This window comes from Neolamprologus brichardi, chromosome 2 (genome assembly GCF_056152115.1).
Source record: "Neolamprologus brichardi isolate AB-2024 chromosome 2, ASM5615211v1, whole genome shotgun sequence".
NCBI classification, from domain to species: Eukaryota; Metazoa; Chordata; class Actinopteri; order Cichliformes; family Cichlidae; genus Neolamprologus; species Neolamprologus brichardi.
Window position 1 is genome coordinate 9,273,332 of NC_142105.1, and position 23,355 is coordinate 9,296,686.

The 23,355-nt window shown below is 39.6% G+C and overlaps 1 protein-coding gene across 1 annotated transcript; it reads left to right on the forward strand.

Annotated features, from left to right (window-relative positions):
• Positions 1–842: 842 nt before the first annotated feature.
• Positions 843–20,911, forward strand: emx3 (empty spiracles homeobox 3). Its single transcript, XM_087847172.1, has 3 exons — positions 843–1,555; positions 11,182–11,366; positions 17,678–20,911. The coding sequence occupies exons 1-3, from the start codon at positions 1,189–1,191 to the stop codon at positions 17,843–17,845; spliced, it is 720 nt and encodes a 239-aa protein (XP_087703298.1). The 5' UTR covers positions 843–1,188; the 3' UTR covers positions 17,846–20,911.
• The last annotated feature ends 2,444 nt before the right edge of the window (positions 20,912–23,355 follow it).

The window sequence follows — 23,355 nt, forward strand, 5'->3', positions numbered from 1 at the left end:
TAAACCTAAACATATGACAACAAATCACAAAAATACACACAAGCTAGTTTTTATACAATCTGAGAACAAATCAGGGGCGTTTATGCAGCAGCATACAGATGTGCCATGTTGACAGGAAGTTGTAATAAACTCACACTTGTTACTGTGACTTCACATCATACACATTCAGGTAGATCAGCAGGTGGCCGCCACCCCGAAGCCCCTCAATAGAAACAGTTTTAGACTAATTTTTAATTTTTCTCTTCCTTCTCATCAAAAAATAAAAGCAGAGGAACGAAACAGCTAAAAGTAGCCACAAATAGTCTTCAGAGTTTAAATATTGTCTCATTCCTTCATTTAATTAGTTTTGTGTCCTCGTTTATGTCACTATATGTCAGAACAGAAGGAGACAAAAATAATTAGAAAGATGCACAAAACGGCTCCACGGGCCTCTTTAGCCTCATTTTCTGTCTTATTTAATTGTTTTTTCTTTTTGTTTGCTTCAAAAATTAAAAATAATTACTAAGATGCGCAAACTGTCTCTTAATCCGCCCACACACACCGGGGTCAACTGTTTGTCACATTTACACGATAAATAAATTTCTTTAAGCACATTTCCCTCTCACTAAACGAACATTAGAAGATAACCAGATGATGATTTTTAATTAGACAGCTCATATTAATCATCTCTGCTATGACCTCATCACTCTCATCATCATCCTCCTCTTAATCATCCTCTTCATCACTGTCAGTCATTATCATCATCACCTTTAACATTCCTCCTCCTCCTCCTCCTCACCGTCATCCTCTCCATCAACAAAATGGCTGTCGGGGCGGCTGCCTGTGCGCATGCTCGGCGCACACCTCTGGCAGAGAGGGCAGGTATCAGTGCCGAGGCTCCTGACTGACTGACACTCCCGGCTAGACTCACACATCAGCGCGCGGCGGCACGAGGCAGGAGGACACGCGGCCGAGGATCACCCGGAGCCTCTGAGCATTATCACCCCGACAGCGGAGCCCACCCCGGCCACAGGTGAGAGGAAACTTCGGCCCCTTCCCGGTGCGGAGTGTCCGGATTTGCGCTTTTACGCACAGCGGAGAGTCACCATGGGGGGAGTGGGAGTGTGAGCTCCCCGAGTCCGCGGACCTGGACTGACTGGACGGCGGGTCGTTGAAGAGTTGAGCGCTCGGTCTGCAGCGGTGCTCACGATGTTCCAGCACGGCGGAAACAAGAAGTGCTTCACCATCGAGTCTCTGGTCGGGAAGGACGGAAGCAGCCACGGCGGCGGCTCCGGGGAGGAGCCCATCCGGCCCACGGCGCTGCGCTTCCCGGACTCCCTGCACCCGGCCACTGCCGCCGGAGTGTTCGGCTCCTGCTTCCAGGGGAGCAACGGCAGGACTTTGTTCCCGGACATGGTGCTGCAGGAGCCCGGCACACACGCACAGGGCCCCGGCGGGCTGCCGCTGCACCCGCTGCAGATCCCCCCACAGAGCTTCTTCAGCCCGCAGCACCGGGACGCACTCAGCTTCTACCCGTGGGTGCTGCGGAGCCGGTACCTGGGACACCGCTTCCAAGGTGAGCCGGGAGGAGGAAGGGTGGCAGGACCCTCGCACTTACTCCCGTGGTTTCTGTCGCGTTTTAAACACTTCCAGTCTCTTTTTTGGGGTCACACTCGGTCTCTCCACACTCCGTGGGTCTTTTCTCCAACGTGAGCGCGTGCGCTGTCTTAAAATAAACGGGTTCAGTGAGCAGAGAGCGCACCAAACTCTGTCTTCCTCTTAGTTTGACATTTAATTGTTCTCTGGTATTATTATTATTATTATTATTATTATTATTATTATTATTATTATTAAACGGTAGCTTTGATTGGTTTAATTTCAGCTTGGGTTGAGAAAGAAATGATCTGCACTCTGCAGATTCAGAGCTAAAAGGATTTTTGCAACAGACTGAGTCACTGTCAGAGTTCAGAATCACACACACAATAATCTGATGTCATTTGGATGTTTTCCAGACTCTAAAAACCAAAAAAGTATCGATGAACTTTCACTGTTTCCCCTCATAAACACACACACACACACACACACACACACACACACACACACACACACACACACACAGTCACTATAAATCAGAATTTGCTCCTGTGTAAGTATGAAACTCCCACCTGTAATATCAATAATGTTATTATTTAATAATCTGCGCTAATTTCGTCTTTCTGTCGGTTTTTCTGTTTTTTAACGATGTTGAATTTTTTGCTCCTCCAAAGTTTTCTCTTTTTTTTTTTCATTTTTTCCCGCAGACAAAAAGTTTTTAATTTTAAAGCTTAGGTGAGATCGACGCGCGCCGATTAAAGCGGCAACATGTCACCGTTTTATGCTTATGATTTATGTGTTATTGATGAAGGTGATTATGGATCCAAATTTTCAACTTTTCTAAAAACAAAACAAATCAAAACAACAACAAAAAGAGATAAAAAAAAAAAAACCCACAATTTTTCTTTGTGGACTAAATATTCAGTCTCGTTTAAAGAGTCATTTCGTTTTTCAGAGAACTTTTTTTTTTTTTAAAAGAAATAGATTATTGGGAGCTGCTCTTTGATTGGTGATCGGAAAAAGCGCAGCAGCTAAAATCAGGCCGCAGAAATTTTTAAAATATCAATAAAAAAAAACTGATCAGCTCAAGTAACGAAATGTTTTTCTATCCTAAACACAGACATTTATTTAACTAATTGATTCAGTGAAGCCATATAAATGGGTCAGGTGTCTAATAATAATAATAATAATAATAATAATAATGATTAATAATAATAATAATAATAATAATAATAATAATAATATGAAGAAGATGGCTATAATAACAGGACAAAAATAAAACAATAATATTTTTTTTAATTCAATTTTTGTCTTTATTTTTTATTTCTGTTAACCATAAAGCAAGAAGGAAAACAAAAAATCTTATTTAATCATGCTACTCGATAAATAAAATAAATTAAAAAGAAAAGGAAAATAGTAAATAAAACAAACATTTTGTATATTAGCTAGACATATGTAACATACACTAAACAAAGAATACCAAATTGATAAACTCAATTATTGGCAGTCATAAAAAGTCTAATGAAATTAATCCTTTAAAAAAGCAAAATATTGTGTAAATGAATTTGTGTCACTATTTAAATTTTTTTTTTTTTTTATTTGATCTGGTTATGTTTGTAACATTACATTTTTTTCATTAAAAGCAAAAAAAGCAAATTTCTTCATGTTAGTTAACAGAAAACATACAAAAAAAGTAGAACTTTAAAGCCTGGAATAAAAGTGTGAAAACAAACAGGGGAAAGACAGTTGTTGAGAATCAGTTCAAATATGAAACAAAACAATTTTATTCAATAAAAGAAATTAAAATAATAGGGTTTTTTTTTGGTGCAAAACAACCAAAAACACATGTGCATGTGAGCTCACAAACTCAAATAAATAAATAAATAAATAATCCTGACACTGAACAGGCGAGATTCACCTGACGGGCTGAACCTACGCTGAGCTGCAGCTCATGTTTGGTTCACAGGTTTCACTGAAGTTTCAATAACGTTTTCGTCTCTCGGTTTAACTCTTAAATCCAGTTTCTCCGTGACATCACGTCTCAACGTTTTTATGAATCACTGCTGTTAAAATATATATATATATAATTTATGAGAAAAAATTTAAACCATAAAGTAAACTCAGCTGCTTATAAAATAAAAACCTGAGTGTTAGCCCGCTTTATGATATCTACACATTTATTTATGCAGTTATCTATGTTAGGAATATTTGTAAGATTTCTGTGGCCTGTTTTTGTTTTTTCAGTCCCATTACAACAACTTTATTTACATTCACGACTGGATTCAGTCATCATTTTTAAAGAAGAGACTCAGAAATCTCTCTTTCAGCTTCAGTTTACAGCTGATTTATGAGAGGAAACATTTTATCCATACTATTTTTTTTAATTATACAATTAAATATCTACGTAATTGTGGGGACTTAAGGAAAAAAATACATTTTGCTTTAAACCCTTTTGTAAATTTTCAACCAAAGGTAAACAAAAATAAATCTTTTCAGAGTTCAGTGATTAAAACAAGATAATCTGCTGCTTTTCTTTTATGACTGTTATTTTTATTTTCAGTTGAATTAATATTTTTAGAGTTTTAAACATTCAAAGGAAGTTTTGATAATTTGTTTAACCTTTTTTTTTTGGCCAAGTTAATCAATTAATCACCAAAATGTAAATTCTATTTTTCCTCAGGTAGTTATAAATCAGTATTTTCAGAATTCACTGCCCAGAGTGAGAAAATATTTTTTCTGATCCAGATGTGTCCTTCAGCTTAGTACATCTTCGGATTTGAAACAAAAATAAACATCCCAAACACTTCAAGTTCAAAAGCTTTGGGATTATTTTCAGCAGCGGATCCATATAATGAACATTTGTGGCAACACGTGTGTGTGTGTATGTGTGTGTGTGAGAGGGTGTAAATAGAATTAAACTGCAGAGTTACCTTTCCCTCAGGTGAACTGATTAACCTCCCCCCCGGCACACACACACACACACACACACACACACACACGCTTCAGCTCAAACTTCCTTTTTTTCCGTCCAAACAGATTTTTGATTTCTGGCTCATCACATTTCTGCATTTCACCAAAATCGAGCAGAAACGCTTTCATAAATTTATTTTTGGTTGTGGTTTGAAGCGTTGTTTTCCCGCTCCTGCCCGCCGTTTATCTACTCTTTGGGAGTTTGGATCTTTTTGCTGTAATCTTTAGTCCTGTTGAGTTCTGCTCTGGTTCTTTGTGACTCCTTGTGGCAGTTTTTGTATTTTTGTGTAGTTTAGAGTTTTTGTGGTTGTTTCCTTTGTTGCAGATCTTAAGTTGTTTTGAGTTGATCGTGTTTTCGACTCTTTGCTTTACGTAACTTTACAATAAGATGAAACTAAGTCGACGTGTTTGGAAAAAACCCAAAAATCAAACGAGTCAGGTTATTATTATTTTTTTTTCCATTTCTTAATACTTCTGCTGATTGTCTGTGAGCGCCTGTGAACCATCAGTTTTTGGTTCTTCTATGATTCCTTTTGTTGTTTTTGCTCAGGCCTTCTGTTTGGTAACGGCAGCCAATCAGAAGAAGGTTGTATTAAAAGGGGGAGGAGCTAAAACTGCTTTTGTCAGACTGAGGATGAACTGAGAGGCCCAGGCTGAGATACTGGAGGATTATGGAAATGAGCAGTATGGATCGCTGTACTGCTCATTTTTTATTTATTTATTCAGAAAAGTGAAATCTGCGTTTAAAAGACTGTTAACCTTCAAACATGGCGGCGTGTGCCATGACCCACTTCCTGTTTATTACAGACTAAAACCTGAACTCTGGTGATGTTCAGCATCTGTTTGAGTGCAGATGTGCAGATGTGACGTACCCGTGACATGTTTCCTGCTTCCTGAAGCACTTTAATCATCATTAATCAGACATTTATATTCACACATCTAAAGGCTTAAAAAGACTTAACTGACAAAATAATCATCAGCCCACAAAAATACTTTGTTTTTTCAAGCTGAAATATGAAACTGCTGGAGATGGATGCTCTGAATTTTTAATGAACTGTAATTTAAGTTCAGCCAGAAAATCGTCTATTCATTTTTTTCAGAAACTTCAGCTGATAATTGATTGTAATGATTCACGATCGATGGAGCTCACCAAGGAACATTAAAATTGATCTTAAAAACAAAGACAAAATAAATTAAAAAATCCAGTTTCAGATTTCTGCACCTTAAAGAGAAGTTGTTTTACATTTCTTTGTCACTGTAAGCTAAGTTTTAGCTCGAGGCTTCATCTTGAGCTCCAGTTTGGATGTTTAGCTGCAGTCTCTTTAAGCTTTTCTACAAACCACGCAGGTGTCATTAAAGACGACTCTCACAGGCGTCTTTAGTTGTTCTTACTTCAGTTTGATGAGCGACAGTTCACCAGTTTCATCCTGTCTCTTAGCTCCAGAGAAACTTTTCATGTAAACCTGTTTGACTGAAATCATGAAAGTGAAAGTTTGAATAATCCTGCTGACAGACCGGACCGGTCACATGACCTGCTTCTCTCCATCTCGGAGGTGAAAACCCTCCAGCGAGGCTGCAGGCGTTGGTTCTGCTGCGTGAAGCTGATGTTGATGGTGTTTTTGAGGGTGCGTTTGCTTCAGTCTCACTGTGGGCGCGCTTCTTTATTTATGTGAAGCTAACGATTCAGCCTCCTCCAGATGTGCGATTCAGTGTCGGAGTTCAGGTTTCTGGCTGATTTTGTGTCTTTTCTTTTCGGAAGTGACCTAATTAAATGTTCTTCTTCACATCTGACAGAAATTTTAAACAGAACATGAATGTGTGCACAGTGTTTTCGACATTTTAGAAGGTTTTACAGTTTATTTGACGTCATAAACTCCTGGACTTCTCTAGTTCTCTATGAAATAATCGTGTTTAATATAATAATTTCACATTTCCTTGTTTATTTATCTGAACATTTATTGGAGCGTGCACGTATCTTTCTCCAGTCAGGGTTAGTGCAATGAAAGTAAAGCTACAACTAGGTGATAAAAATATTTCAGGTAACAGGTTAAAAAATAAAAGTAACATAACTGCATTCTATGCTTAAATAAAAAGCTAATAAATAAATAATAAAATGTAGGGTAATGTGTTCAGTTTTAGTCTTTGTGCGTAAACGGGTGAAGAGCTTTGCAAGGCTTTGCTTGTGCAAATCAAGGTAACACTGAAACTGATAAAAACTCAAACAAACAATTAAAACAAACAAACAAACCGCAGTGAGTCTGCAGACGCTGACTTTGTCGTATTTTTGTGTTTTGCTGGTGTTTCTGGGCTGTTTTCCAGCCTTCAACTGCTTGTCTTTGTTCTACTCGCTCGCCTTCCCTCGGACTCTCACGTGTGACGGGGACAGCCCGACTGTAAATTGTGTGTGGTGTATGTGGTGGAGACGGCGGCGTTCGCCCTGATTCCACTGCAGAGTATGAAACTTCAGGTGGAGGCGGGAAACAAAAGAAACAAGCAGAAGCTTTTAGTCTGGAATCTTAAACCACGTTTTTCTGAAAAAAAAAACAAACAAAACAAACCCAATGTGTTTTTACACGGGGACGTTACATTTGAGCTCGAGTCGGTCACGCTTTACCTCTGCTGGCTGTTCCAGATGTTTATGGAGCTTAATTGTGAAAAAAGGACTAAATGATGTTTTCTTTTGATCTGGAGGTTATAAATTATTCTCAAAGCTTAACATGATCTACTTTTTCCTGAATTTCCCATTTTTATCAGCTTCTTGTGCAGTACATTAGGAGGTTGTTTGTTTAATGAAGAACTCACAGTTAATTTTTTTCTCTTAATGGTCATAAAGGAAGAACAACGTGTCCCTCGTGTGACGTAGATGCAGCTGAGAGACGTGAAACTGACCTGATGAAGGCCGCGCGCTGAAACGCGTTGGTCAAGTCTTTATACTGAAATGTCGCCGACGCCTAAACTTCTCTCTGTTCTCTCTGGACCTTTGAAGAGGATGAAGTTGTGTCATTTCTGTTTTCAGAAATGTTTGTGAAGTTCGGATGTTTCGATGTCACGTTTTTATTTTATTTTATTTTTGAGTAAAATTCATAAACTGACTTTTATTATTTGTTAAAAATGTTAAAATTTAAATCCTGCCAACCGACGTTCTTCTTCTTGTGTTTCAACCTTTCCAGTGCGCTCGCCGCTGATTTTTCCCGCCACGAAGCTGCCGCCTCGGAGCTTCGCGACCTTTGACCTGTCTGAAAATCTCACCGTTGTTACATTAAAACATCATTTGATACTCAACAGAACTATTTGCAAGGCGAGGCGGCCATGAGTCACGCCACCCGAGTCCGCGTTTGCATATGAATGTCGCTTTAGAGACGCTAAGGTGGGATAAAAGGCGTGAGAACGTGTCGGCAATTGTCCTCCTCGCCTCCACGAAGCCGCCACCGTTTTTGCGTAGCGCGCATCGTCGGCGGGCAGAAGTCGGATTTGTTTTTATGTAAAATATTAAGAAAGATATTTCCGTGCGATTTTAATAAACGGTCAGAAAACAAGTCACACAAAGAGAAGCGGCGATGACGCTCTCGCTCAGATTTCTTTCACCCCGCGCGTCTCATAAACAAATGAGCGTCTTGTTTTCAGCCTGTGATCGGTAAAACGATGATTCACCGCAGTAAAATCTGACCGCAGATCAGAATTAAGCGCGTGTTAGTAGGAAAATCAACTTCATCATCTTTGTTTCACGTAGCTAATTTACATTTCTGTGGCTGACGTCTGAAACTGAACTCGTTTCTGTTCGGCCAGTTTCTCAGATTTGCACAAAAGAAGATGTGACGCGGTCAAAAATGAGTCCCGGCCGTCGTCTTCAGACGTTTTGTTCAGAGAAAGAAAAATATTCATTCAAAGCTTTAAACTGATGCTTTTTCTAAAACTCAACCGTTCGCCTCACGTTCCTCGTTGGTCAGCAGCACATTCGTCTCTTTGTTCAGTGTTTGAACTGGCGAATGTCTCCTGACGGTGATTGGAAATATGAACGTTTCACCTCAAATCTATGCAATTTGGTTCACTGCATAAAGGATTATGCAGTGCCAAATCACAGCAACAGTCACCTCAAAGTCCAAAACAGACGGCGGAGAGTTTGTTTAAACTCTAGGTGGCGTCGTCCTCTTTGACCCACTGTTATCTGTCGTCACCTCTCCAGCGTTTGTTTGTAGACCTGAAGAAGCCTCTTGGATGTGAGCGGAAACGTCTTCAGACACTTAAAGAAGTCCAGTTGTTTTCTTTTCAGCCTCTCAAGTCTGCCATGACCTCTATGACTGAGAATCGACACGAGCGGCACGTTTTCACATCCACGTTAGAGTCACACTGAAATTTAGATTTTTTTTACCTGTTTGGTGTTGCTAAGGAGAAATATGATAACGGGAACGAACGCCTTTTAGGAACGTGGGTAAAATCCACCCTGACACTGGTGACATGCTGGTGGTCTGATGGATGTTTGCAGGTTGAGTGAAGACAGGAAGTTTGCACTGAGTTTGCCTGACAGCTGGAAGGATCTGACGTAAAGACAAAGGCGGACAGTTTCAGCTCCCTGCTGTCATTTTTAGATGATTTTCCAGCATCTTTAAAAAAAAAATCTTAGGGACTGTTTTTAAATTGCATTATGTAGAAAACGTGCTGACCTCGGTGTTTCATGTGTTGTAAAGTAAATATCTGATCCTGTGGCTCTATGAATGTCAAACATGCGAGTAATTCACATCAGGAAGATGAAGGAGAACCGAAACCTGCTGTTTCTAAAACAGTTGATCTGGATTTGGTGCATGGTGTCATACCTGGGTTTAATCTGTGTGAAAACCTTCAGCTGGTTTTAAAGAATAATCTGTACGTTGTTTACGAGAAACTAGAAATTAAAGTCTACAGACCTCCAAATATTTCAGGGACTCGAAGCGTCCGTCGTTCTGTGCATCCCTGAGCTCCAGGCTCACAGCTGTGGCAGCAGACATTTACCCTCAAACATCCCGAAGACCGAGCTCTGGGAGTTTTTTGAAAATCCAATTTTAACACGTGAAAGATGTTTGAGGGTTTGTTTTTTTTTTTTTTTATCTCTGACCAAGAGGCCAACATCCAAAACATTTTTTTTCATTTTTAAAGCTTTAATAGAAAAAGTCATCACATATGTTCACGAAACTTGACTACTTGTTCTCTCAACACCGTCATTTAGGACCAAAGTAACCTGAAAGTTGGCAGTTCTGACCCAGATGTGGCCCACATCTGTAGTTTTCTTTAGGTCCTCCTTTAACGAGCACGGCAGGTGTGCGGTGACTTGCTGATGCCCAGACGTGTCCGTCGCCTGTGTTTTAATGTTTGTTTCCCCTCGTTTTCAAATTCCTGCCTTACGTTATCTAATCTCGCATTTTTTCTTTGGGCTCCAGATTTTGCTGCTTTGCATTTCCGTGAAGCACTTTGTGACGTTTGTCTGCTTCTCCCGGCTGTTTTGGACTAAAGCAGTGAAATAATTTCCCAGTTTAAATCCTACCACATGTTCACTTTTCATTTCCTGGTTTATAGACTTCTGTATAAACTTACAAACAATATCCAGACCTCTGACATTTACCTGGGCACAAATTAAAGCGAAAACGGAAGCGATATTCAGATTTCTGTTCTGGAAAATCATCCAAATGAGTGGCGATTTCAGCAGATAAAGCTTCATTTGTATATTTAAAATTAACATTTCAGAAAACATGAAACACAAAACGTCATTCGCGGGATTCAACTGTTCAGCTGTGGTCAAGCTGCACATCCAGATGAAAATGTCAAACAGACGAGGTGTTTGTTCAGATTAGCCAGAGCAAACACACACACACACACACACACACACACACACACACACACACACACACACACACAAAAACAACGTGCTATAACAATGATGAGCTGTGCTGCTGCACATTCCTGTCTCTGTGAGGATCGGTGTGCGATTGCTACCCAGAAAAAAAATCCCACATTAGACTTTACTTTTTCAGGAGTAATTGATCACTTTGCCTGCTTACTACTTGTAAAAAGTAATTCAAGCCACTTACTCCAAAATGTCACCAATGTAGTTATCATCTATTAATGCAGCACTACACTTTTCATGTCATGAAATAAAATGAAGATCTGAGAGCTGAATTTGGTGAAAAAGAGTCAACATAAAAATGTTGGTGAATCACTCAGTAGCCTGAAATGATTCCCACTGCTCTCCAGATGAGTTAGTAATTTCACAGCCTGCTGTGCCCTGGATTTTGCCTTTAAGGCCACAAACAGTCCAGCTATGAGCCTGCAGATCCGCTTGGGGTGTTTTAATCAGAAAATAAAAAGTGTGTGAGTGTTTGTGTGTATTCAGACTTCCAGTCTGAGCAGCTTTGCATGATTCACGATTCAAAATAATCCTTCTTTATGTCACACTGAACCGTGACCAAGCTTCTCCGTTCATCCTGCCTGGAATGAGCTCCTCCTCCTTACATCAGCTTTCCTCCGATTGCCCCCCCCAATGACATCACAAGTATCCAAGATTAGAGAAAACTGACAAACTGAGTGGTCGGAGCAGCAGGGAGCACTGAACATACACTAAACTCATTTTTACAAACTAACTCAGATCTCTGTGTGTGTGTGTGTGTTCAGGTGAGGACAGCAGTCCGGAGAACCTGCTGCTTCACGGTCCATTCTCCAGGAAACCCAAACGGATCCGGACGGCGTTCTCGCCCTCGCAGCTGCTCCGCCTTGAGCGAGCCTTTGAGAAAAATCACTATGTGGTCGGAGCGGAGAGGAAGCAGCTGGCCAGCGGGCTGTGCCTGACCGAGACGCAGGTAGGCATCATGGGAAACCGAGCAGGAGGAGCAAGGCATGATGGGAGGAGAAGGTGGATTTAGCAGAGAAAATGATGATTTCACAGTTTTGCAGAGAATAAAAAACACTTCTGAAAACCGCAGGGTGAATTTAAATGAGATGAATGGATGAAAATGTAAAAAAGCGTAAAAAACATGAAAACGTGAATGAATACATGAACCAAAAGCAAATTATTAAAAAAAAAATGAATCTATGGGACTCTAATTTTAATGAAAAGTGATCAATGAATGGATGAATAAACAATAAAACACTTACATGAGTCATAGGTTTCTTCAAAATTAAAACATTTTTAGAAAATATGAATGAATGAAAGTTAAGATTAAATCTTCCACCTGAAATCTTAGTGAATGGATGACTAATAGAGGCATGAACAAGTGAATAATAACAGTCTACAGTGAACCCCCCCCCCCGAGTGAATGAATGAATGCATCATTTATAAAAAAATTAATGAACTCAATAAAATAAAAACATAGTGAAAATGCTGAAAACACATGAATGAATGAATAATAATAATAATAATAAACTTTATTTATAAAGCACACTAAAAACCAAGGGTATACCAAGGTGCTTGACAAAAAATAAAAAATAAAAAAATAAAATAGGAAAAAGGAGATGGGAGGGAAAAGAGAAAGAACCTGGCACGTATCAATTATAAAACCTTGACAATCATAATACATAAAAGTAGTTAACAAAGCGTAACGGATAAAAATGTATCAACGCACACCAAATATTAGCTTGGTGGAAAAGCAAGATTAAATAAATAAGTCTTCAACCATGATTTAAACAAAGGCATAGAGTCAGACGCCCGGTTAGCAACAGGAAGATTGTTCCATAAGACTGGGGCAGCTACAGCAAACGCACGGTCGCCGCAAGACTTCAGCCGAGAACGAGGTTGCTCCAGAAGAAGTTGGGTAGCAGATCTAAGTGCTCTGACAGGAGTGTGTAACCTAAGAAGCTCATTGAGGTAGCTCGGTGCCAAAATATTGATAATTTTGTATGTGAAAAGTAGTGTTTTAAATTGAATACGGTATTTAACTGGCAGCCAGTGCAAGCCAGCAAGAACAGGAGTGATGGAAGAAAATTTCCTGCTACCTGTCAAAAGGCGTGCCACCGCATTCTGGACAGTCTGCAATCTAAGGAGAAGGGAGGAGGAAAGGCTAATGTAAAGAGAGTTGCAGTAGTCCAACCTGGAAGTCACAAATACGTGAATACGTTTTTTCAGGTCATTATGCGGAATATAGCGCTTAGCCTTAGAAATGAGGCACAGCTGATTAAAACTAGACCTCACTACGGCAGACACTTGCTTGTCAAATTTAAACGAGCTATCCAGTAATATGCCCAAATTACTGTCATAATCAGAAGGGGAGCTAGCAAAAGGCACCAGAGCAGCACACAATTGGTCACGGGGGATTTTACTATCGAACACCACGATCTCCGTTTTCTTTTCGTTCAGGACAAGAGAATTACTCTTGAACCAATCTTTAACCTCACGCATGCATTCACGAAAATAGTGAAAAGACATAGCAAGATCGTCAGTAATCTCAAAATAAATCTGTATATCATCAGCATAGCAATGAAAGGCAATATTATACTTCTCAAAAATTGCTCCAAGAGGGAGCAGATATAGTGAGAAGAGAATAGGGCCTAATACAGATCCTTGAGGCACACCACAGCGTACAGGTACCAAGGAAGATGAGAAGTTCCCCAAATTAACCAAGAATGACCTGTCAGCGAGATAAGATTTAAACCAGTTAAGGGCAGTGCCTCTTATACCCACAGTATGCTCAAGTCTTAGTAGAAGAATGTTATGGTCCACCATATCAAAAGCAGAGGAAAGGTCCAATAAAACCAGGACCACAGAGCGTCTAGAATCAGTGCTTACAAGAAGGTCATTGAGTGAATGAATGAATAAAAGGCAAAAAGCAAAAACTCTACAGACACAACAAAACTGAATGAATGAATATAAAAGAAATTTTCTTATTTTACTACTCTGTCTATGAACGGATGACCTAAAACAGAGAAATGTCTTTTAGATGAAAGCATGAATGCATCAATTAAATAAAGTAATTGCTGCTGTTTTTGAAAATCCACATATAAATGAATGAATGACGAGTTCGAGAGCCCATCCTGTGTACGGATGAATAAATTAATGAACTTTTTAATGAACCACACAAATTTTGGCATGTTTGTGAAAAAACAAACAAACCATGTAAACAAACCGCAATGATTTCTTTTAGGACAAATGAGTGAATTCATGAATAAATTGTTGTCTAATGAATGTGTGACCCCAAACTGTACCAATACCCTTTAATGAATGAATACAATCCAGGAAACAAAGATAACAAAGCATATTTCTTTGTGAGTGAACAAGTGAAAAAAATAAAGGTTAATTAGCAAATATGTTATTTAATGTCCTTTGAATGGATGGCTGAATGAATGAATGAATGAATTACTTAATGGGGAAAAAATAAAGAATGTACTCAAATGTACCAAAAAAGCATCTTTGAATAAAAAAATGAAAAACTTAAAAAAAGATTTTTTTGAAAGCTAAATGGAGAACAAAGGTTTCATTCAGAATGGATGGATGAGTGGATGAATGATGGATGGATGAATGGAAGAGTGGTGGATGGATGAATGGATGAGTGGGTGAATGGATGGATGAGTGGAAGGATGAATGGAAGAGTGGTGGATGGATGAGTGGGTGAATTAATGGATGAATGGATGGATGGATGAGTGGAAGGATGAATAGATGAGTGGAAGGATGAATGGATGAGTGGAAGGATGAATGGATGGATTGGTGGATGGATGAGGATAAACTGCCCATAAAGAACAATATTTTAGGCAATGACTGAATATAAAAACAAAATACAGTGTGAGAATAAGAAGAGGTGAATGAGTGAATCTCTTAAATAAAAACACTCACAGTGTGTGTTTGGGATTTGAACCTGTAACCCTACCTGTGTTGGTGCCTTGCTCGCCGGGCTCCTCGCCATCCATCGAGACGATGCTCTGTCTGGCGTCAGGCTGCTGGCTGGGATCCAGCCCAGAGGAATGGCGGGGGGAGGAGTGAGTCGACGGTTAGTCAGCTCCCGCTGCCTTTTCTCAGGGCTTATCAACAGTGTTTGTCATCGGGTCGGCGTGGTGATACGCTCCCTGACGCCAGTGATTCACACACCTTTTTTATGAGCTAATTTCACAGCAGAGGACAGGAAGACAGGCAGTGAGTGATCCATCAATCAGCTGGGAATCAGCCAGCACAATAAATCACAATAATCGCACATATAAATCACAGCTCTTTGCAGTAACGATCGAGTCGCTCCTGCAGGACGTCTCAGGGCTTTCCTAAAACATCAGCTTCAATCAATAAACAGCCATCACTGCAAGGCCACTGGGGGGACCCGATGAGGGGCTGCAGTAGGAGTATCGCTTACAGTGACAGCACCTCGAGGGCATGTTGGTCTAACACAGCGGTTTCAAACATCCGGCCTGTGGGCCACATCAGGCCCGCGGTGTAATTGCATTCGGCCTGTCAGTATGCGGGAGCCAAATCTTCAGCCCTGCAGAGAATCCATGCAGGCGGGAGCGGGACTTTATTTTGAAAATGGAAAACCATGCAGCCAATCACATGCAGACAATAGTGGTACAGGCCAGGTACACAGGGAGTCTGATTTAAAAAAAAAAATCAGCAAAAAGTGAAGAGATGGGTGAAAACGTAAAATGAGCAGCATCTGGCTGCATTTCAGTGATTTTGGAAAGCTGAGTGTAGAATTTATAAAATTAGGATCTGGATGAAGTCATACCCGTTTTTAGTTTCAGTTATTTCCCATCATGGAGGACAAAAGGTTTCAAACCTCATGTGTGTTCTCACTGCTAGTAGTGAATCCATATAAGCTTTTATGAAAACACTGAATAAAAAATGGCTTCCTTGAAAAAGATTAAATTTACAGTTCAGTGTTGAATATTACATAAAATAAACTAAAGTGTGTTTGAATGGCAGAGATGCAGAAATGTGTGCATGTGGCCTGAATGTGCACCTGAAGCCATTTATTATTATAATTTATAATTCTTGTCTTGTTTGATCTGCTGCTCATTGCAAACAAGCACAAGCAGACATTGGACTTTTAATTGTATTTTTACATGTATTTTTACAGCTTTTCCTACTGATAAAAACCTCCCTCATGGCCATTCATACTACATAAAGTAATTAAGCAACAAACAATTAAGTTACAGAGAAGTTTGCTTTTCACTTTCTATGGTAGAAATTTCTGAAAACAAAAAATTGAACAGTGGACGATGAGCTACCACAACTTTTTCCGTAATTTTGCTGATAAATTTCTTTCTTTGTTTTTATCGTGTAGAAACAGTTAAATAAAGGGTCTCACTGGTCCACTGATCAAAGTGGGCTGTATGTTGCCCTCCATGTAAAACGAGTTTGACAGTCCTGCTCTAACATTTGCAGGATCCAGCCTCGGAGCAGTTTATTGGTCAATCTATGTGAGAGCGAGGACATCCTCCGTCTAGAGTTTAAAAAATGAACAATGTTTTATTCACTGAGGCTCCAAACCAACGACTGAGGTCATTAACTCATCAGGAAGGTGCTCACTGAGGTCACAGGTCATGGCAGACTTCTATATAACCTGAACATTTATCTAACAAGTGGCCATGGTGGCCATCACAAAGAAAGCAGGGTTAAGGCACCTCTGCACCGGCTTCACTTTTCAGACCTGGACGGTGCTGTCTCTGGATCTAGATGTTCCAGCGGCATTTTCCAGTTCCTGCTGGTGAAGCTCGAGATATTCCCGGACTAGGTGGGATATATAATCTAGCCCAGCACCTCCAAAGACCTCCAAAAACATGATCTGAACAGCAGGAAGAGCTTGGTTATCCTGCTGTTCCGATCATGGAAGTGATATCGGACAGAGCTGGAAAAAGCTGACGTGCTGCTGGAGAAGCTGATTTGGGTAGTTAGTATCCAACACCTCATTCTTAGGAATGGAAGACAGATCGAGTGACTGGTTAAATGACAGCTTTGGTCCAGTCCCTCACTTTGGGGCTACAACTCTCTCCCGCACAGGTTAGTCATGTTTAACTGAGGCAGATTTGTTGTTTTCAGTCCTGAGGCTCTGAGAGGAGCCTGATAATCACTTTCCTTTGCTTCATCTGGAGACTAATGAGCTCCTGACTCTTCATTTAGTTTGAGAGTGACAAGTGTGACCTGTTGTGCAAGAACCCAGCAGGAAAATCAAGTCTCACATTTCTTCCTATCTTTAACTGCCTTCTCATTGAGAGCTCGAAGATCTGATATTATTAAAGTGTCACCCGAGGCCTTGGGGAACGATGTGTTTCTATCATGTCTATCTGGATCCTGCCATCCAGATTTACTGTCGATTCAGTCGGCAGATTGTGCAACGTGAGCTCGCGGCCAGCTCGACGAGTTTTAACAGTTCTGCGTGTCACAGCCATGTTTTACCAGCGTAGAGGTTTTAAATCACTGCGAGGCTCGCACACGTGTATCATCAGCACTGACGGCAGCACAGGATTCCAAAGAGTTCTCAGGTATTTATTTAAGTAATACTTGTGTACGCGTCACATGTGCAGAATAAACACACCTTCACTTTGTTGTGCAGTACCTCAACGTCTTCAAGTCTTCTTGGGAATATGATCTTCCATCTTTAAATACTCTGCAGTTCTCTGTGCCATTTATGGACTTCCATCGTCATTTCAGCTCTGTCGGGTCTGACGAGCAACCCCACAGCATGATCATAACTCCACCGTGCAAGATAAAAACTGAAAACTAAAACTAGATGTGAGAAAAGAAAACCATTAAAAAATGGACATTTGTGTGTTTGCAAAACATCTAGAAAATCAGTTTTGTGAAGATTTTTCTGTGTGAAAAGAATCCAGTTCACAAACAGTTTCTAAAGGTTGGACTGTTCAGTCTGATTCTTGCATAAGCCTCGAGGGAATAATAAACGGTACATATTTATTTCACTTTATACTGAAAATGTGACGGAGAGAAGAGCTCTTTAAATTCAGAAACCTAAAAGATCTTCTTCACACCAGCTGTGGGGTTTGTTCTGGTTGTTCATACATTTATGGACAAGAAATAAAATATGAATAATTTTAATAAAATCTAAAACAATAAAAGAGGCTCTTAAACGAGTCTAAGAGAGGGAAATTAGTTTTAGTCGAAATCTTTTCTCCCTGCACCACAGATTGAATAATGTCTTTATTCAGGTGTGCTCATCCCTACGTGTGTCTCTGTGTGCAGGTGAAGGTGTGGTTTCAGAACCGCAGGACAAAGCACAAGCGTCAGAAGTTGGAGGAAGAGTCTCCTGAAGCTCAGCAGAAGAGGAAGGGCAGCCAGCACGTGAGCCGCTGGAGAGCTGCGACGCAGCAGGCCAGCGGCGAGGACGTGGACGTCATCAGCGAGGACTAGAGCGCAGCGATCGCACCGTCACGAAGCTGTTGATACACAGAAACACACACATACACACACAAACACAGAAACTGCCCCAGGGTCAGGATAGCTTGAACACACCTGAAGGACTTTAAGGTGTGTTCAGGCACCTCAGAAGGTACACAGCTTTTATTTTGAAAGGCACTCCAGTTCAGTTCTTTATATGAGGTGAAATATCAGCATCAGAACAATCAAATCTGCTTTTCAGACTGTTTACCAGGATATAAATAAGTTCACTTTTAATGTGATTTGAAGTCACATGAGTAAAATGAGCCAGATTTTTCATCCAGGTAAAATAAACCGGGCGGAAGCGCCAAAGCTTTCAGTCGGACGTTAAAACCAAACTGAAGCAGCTTCAGTTCACGTGGAACACAGTGCATCCTTATGTCCGAGAGCCTGGACAGTGAACGCACCACGAGGCCCTCCTCAGCCGTCAGTGTCTGAGGTGCAATGTTAATTATTCTTCATCTGACAGAATGACTGAGGACAATCCCCATGATCTTATTTTGGAAGTTCACTAAATGCTAACTCGCTCGCCCCGCTTCTTCCTGTAAATCACTGCGCTTTTCAAAATTTTAGAGACCCAATAATATTTAATCGCTGTGAAGGCTTTTTTTTTTTTTTTTACCACAACATTAGGACAGTTTTTATCTGGACTCACGGCACACACACACACACACACACACACACACACACACACACACACACACACACACACACACAGAAACTGACAGCTTACCTTTCCAAGGACTCACGGACTTCCCTGGATGGCGCCCGGACATTTTTCCTTTCGGAGTTGAACTTTGATGTTTCTGAGAAGCAAAACTAAAAAAGTAGAAATGTGGTCTCAGCTGCTGACTGAACACTTGACGGTGCCAAACGAAGCCGCCGTCCTGAAATTAAAAAAAGAAAAAGAGACTAACGTGAGAGAAGACGCTGCCGGGATGAAGGCTTCTGAGTGTATGTCTACGACAGAAGGCAGCCGCTTGCTCAGGTGGAGGAAATCCACCAAACTGAACGAGGGCAAAGCAGAGAGACGAGGTTTGTCCAGGAGGCAGACAGGAGGGGGTTCATGATGACGAGGGCAGGGATACCATGTTAAAGGGGTTTATGTCAGTCTTTACATTCCAGACTTTAACTCGGGGCTGAGAGCCAAAAAAGTTCACACATTTACACCCAAAACGGGTCAGTCATTAAAAATCAGTTTTCAAAAACGAATTCCGCATGTTCTCATGGAAAAGACCTTTAAAATGAGAGTCTCAGAGGATTCTGGAAACACCCTCAGACGTAAATCTGGGTCATCAAAAGATGGCGTTTTTGGCTTCTTTGTGCTATGGGGATAAAAATAAGTAAGACACATTAAAATTTTTACATTTCATCATCACCCCTGGTTTTTATCTTTGTGATAAGATAACAAACTTAGTCTGCAGAGAGGCGTTCAGGTGTCTGCAGATGAAGTTTAACAGACGTGCCCAGCATCGGCAGACGGGGTGTAATCACAGACTGAGGCTAACGTCCTGCTGGACGAACCGTTGTCTCCTGTTTTTATAGTAACCCCCTGAAGGAAAACCTGAGCAGAGTTTAAACATCTGCAAATATTAAATGTTTTTCTTATTGTCAACAAATCTGATCAGCTTGAGCTCCGAGTTTATCCTGAGCCTTTGACAACATGACACAAACACTCATTAACGAGTTGGAGGTCACGCACACTGATGGGTAACCTTTGTTTGATTGAATGAGTCTGAATTTGACTGGGTTTATCAAACCAATTCAAACATTTAGATATTACTCCACAAACTTTTCTTTCTGCTCTGTTGTGAAAAAAAATGTAAATGTCAACTGAAGATTAAAATACATTTTTTTCCTCAGTAGTTTTTAAATCTTTAGATGAAAACAATCTAAAAATTGTTATAAAAGCAAATTCCTCAGGCAGAAAAGGTAAATTCTTAGGGACTATTTTCAGCGGTGGATTAATCCAGATTTGGAAAAACGACTCAGACTCTTATTTTTGGGTGTTTAGTTACACAAAAAATATTTATTCATGAACTTAACTGGTGTGAAATCTGTAAACAAAACTTAACAAGGTTTTATTCCTGCACTTTTAGGTCTTCATGTTGGGAAAAGTCAATTGAAAACATAAAATTTTAGGTATATAAGAATCTAAGATAATAACAGTGTGAAGACATATTTATTTCTTGTCTTCTTTTTTAATTTAAAAAAAGACAAGAAATAGTGAAATTATCAAAAGGACTATTTTCAGCGGTGGATTAATCCATTTCATTATGTTGACTAAGATCTAAAGTCTTCTCTGTTATAAGTCAAGTTATTAATCCCCCCCAAAACTAAACAACAACAACAACAAAAAAACAAAAATAAAGCAATGAAACTTGGAAATGAGTTTTATTTAAAAAACAAAAACAGGAAGTAGTTACCCAAAAAGCGAAGCACTTGTTCAGGATTAATCTACATTTTGTGAGTTTTTGTGGCAGCAGGACTCAAACGAGGTCATAAACATGTTTGGTGGTGCGTGTTTGAAATATGTCAGGCTCATTTTAAAGAGATGTGGTGACAATGAGAAAAATAAAGTTTGATTCAAACTCCTGCAGGAACATTTTGGCAGCTTTCCAGAGCGGCGGCGCAGGAAGCAGCTGATCCCGGAGCAGTTTGTTTTGCTTTTCATTCTAATGGTAGTTTTTGTCTTTGTGGGGAAAAATGTAGGTATTTATGTAAAAAAGGGGAAAAAAAGAAGAAAAAAAGGATTTGAAAGTATTCTATGCATCTGACGTGTACATAATGATAATAATATTAATAACGTGTGGACTGTTTGTTTGTTCGTTTCTCTCACTGCATCAGTTCATCTGTTGGTTTCTTCTTCCTGGACAGATTTACCTCATCATCTCCTTATGTAGCAGCACTTCTTCTTCTTAGATCTATTTTTTCATCAGTTTAGGATCGAATGCACTAACTGTACAACTCATTTCCTCTGAAAAGGGGAAGGAAAAAAAATGACAGAAGCTTTGTACTGCCTGTGTTCAGATTTGGAAAAAAAATATAAATAAAAATGAACTAAATTTAAAATGTTTTCTTCATGTGTTGACAGTTTGCTCAAATATTTATTAACATTTAAATATCTTAAAAGCTGCTACAGCTCTGTTTGGTCTGTTGGTCACATGAGTGTCACCAAACTGAGAAGGAAAAATGGATTTTATATTTAAATAAAGATGGAAAATGGGAGTGACTGTATAGAAGTCTGGGTCCCCTGCACAGGCCAGGTTGTCACTGTATTCAATATTTAGGTGGTTGCATAAGATGACATCATAATGTGTGATATAGATGAGAACCTTCAGGGGCCTAAGATGCACCTGTATGCCAGGTGTAGTCACTCAACTACTGATTGAGTGGGAGGAGTTATGAAGAGACAGGTTTGGTGTACTGCAGTAATATTATACATTACAGTTCTTATATAGATTTATTTATATCTATACACATTTTTATATAGTCAAAATATTGTTTTTTTTTTTTGGTAGTATAGATCTTAGTTATTGTAATTGCTGCTACACGTGTGCTATTACATGGATTATTTGGTCTTTTACTACTTTAATGCACTGTAAATTATTATTCTTTTTATTTTAAAATAAATATTTATTTAAACATTTGATCATTATATACAGTTAGGCTGACAAATACTTGGGCTGAGAGAACTTTTTTTCTCAGATTTTGGTTCTGCACATCACAACAATGAATTTTAAATGAAACTGCTCAGATGCAGTTGAAGTGCAGCTTTGATTCAGTGGGCTGAACAAACAGATTTCATAAAATGTGAGGAACGAAATTATTTTTAACACATTCTCTTCACTTCACGGACTCAAAAGTAACTAGATAAATTACATAACTGAAAATAAAATGTTCATTTCCAACACCCTCTGCTGGCAACGACAGCCTGAAGTCTTGACCTCATGGACATCACCAGATGCTGGGTTTCCTCCTTTTTAATGCTTGGCCAGGCCTTTACTGCAGCAGCTTTCAGGTACTTTTTGTTTGTGGGCCTTTCTGTCCGAAGTTTAGTCTTCAACAAGTGAAATGCTCAGTTGGGTCAAGATCAGGTGACTGATTTGGTCATTCAAGAATATTCCACTTTCTTGCTTTGGCTGAATGTTTTAGGTCATTGTCCATCTGTATTATAAAATGTCAGACAGTATATCTCTGAACACCGCCGAATTCATTCTGTGTCACATCATCAATAAACACTGGTGTCCCAGTGCCACTGGCAGCTGACGCCATCTCACTGCCTCTGCTGTGTTTTACAGATGTTCACATTCACACGTGTGGGCAATTTAGAATTACCAATTAACCTAACCCCATGTCTTTGGACTGTGGAGAAAGCTGGAGTACCCGGAGAGAACCCATGCAAACACGGGGTTCTGGTAGAGGTTGATCTTGGTTTCATCTGCCCAAAGAAGGTTTTTCCCAGAACTGTGCTGGCTTCTTTTTAGATGGTTTAAAATCCAATCTAGCCTTTCTATTCTTGAGGCTCATGAGTGGCTTGTACCTTGCAGTGAACCCTCTGTATTTACTTTCATGCAGTCTTCTCTTTATCTTCTTCTCTTCTCTTTTTGGATATATCGATACACCTACCTCCTGGAAAGTGTAGTTCACTTGGTCAGCTGTTGTGAAGCCATTTCTCATCACCATGGAAATTATTCTGTGATCATCCACCACTGTCGTCTTCCATGGTCGTCCAGGTCTTTTTGCATTGCTGAGTTCACCAGTTCTTTCTTTCTTTCTTTCTCAGGATGTACTAAACTGTAGATTTTGCCACTCCTAATTTTTCAGATGGGGTTTTTCTGTTTTCACAGCTTAAGGACGGTTTGTTTTACCTGCATGAAGAGCTCCTTTCACCACATGTTGTCCGTTCACAGCAAAATCTTCCAAATGCAAGCACCACACCTCAACTCCAGGCCTTTTATCTGTTTAACTGATAATGCCCATGAGATAAACTTTGACTGAATTGTCCAACTACTTTGACTTTCCCTTTAAAAAGAGGGTGGCACATGTTAAGAAGTTGAAACTCTTAAACCCTTTATCCAATCTGAATGTGGATACCTTCAAATTAAAATTTAAGAGTCTACACATTATGTCCATGTCCATTATATAACTGTAATGGGAATATGTTTCAGTAAACAGGTTAAAAAAAAACAAAAAAGCAAAAAACTTATCTCAGTGTCCAAATATATATATATATATATATATATATATATATATATATATATACATATATATATATATATGTATATATATATATATGTATATATATACATATATATATATATATGTATATATATATATATATATATATATATTTAATTTATTTTATCAACTTTCCTTCTGATGATGCTGTCTGTGTTGAGTGCTCAGTGGATCTGCGCTCGACAGTGCAGCCTAGGCGGAGTAGTCGAACGCAAATTCACTGAGCGCAGGGCAAGCTAGCG

Excerpts from the sequence above, each read along its gene's own strand:
- emx3 (XM_087847172.1), top strand. The coding sequence starts at position 1,189 with ATGTTCCAGCACGGCGGAAACAAGAAGTGCTTCACCATCGAGTCTCTG. Across the intron at positions 1,556-11,181 it reads CCTGGGACACCGCTTCCAAG|GTGAGGACAGCAGTCCGGAG; the intron begins GTGAGCCGGGAG and ends GTGTGTGTTCAG. Across the intron at positions 11,367-17,677 it reads TGTGCCTGACCGAGACGCAG|GTGAAGGTGTGGTTTCAGAA; the intron begins GTAGGCATCATG and ends CTCTGTGTGCAG.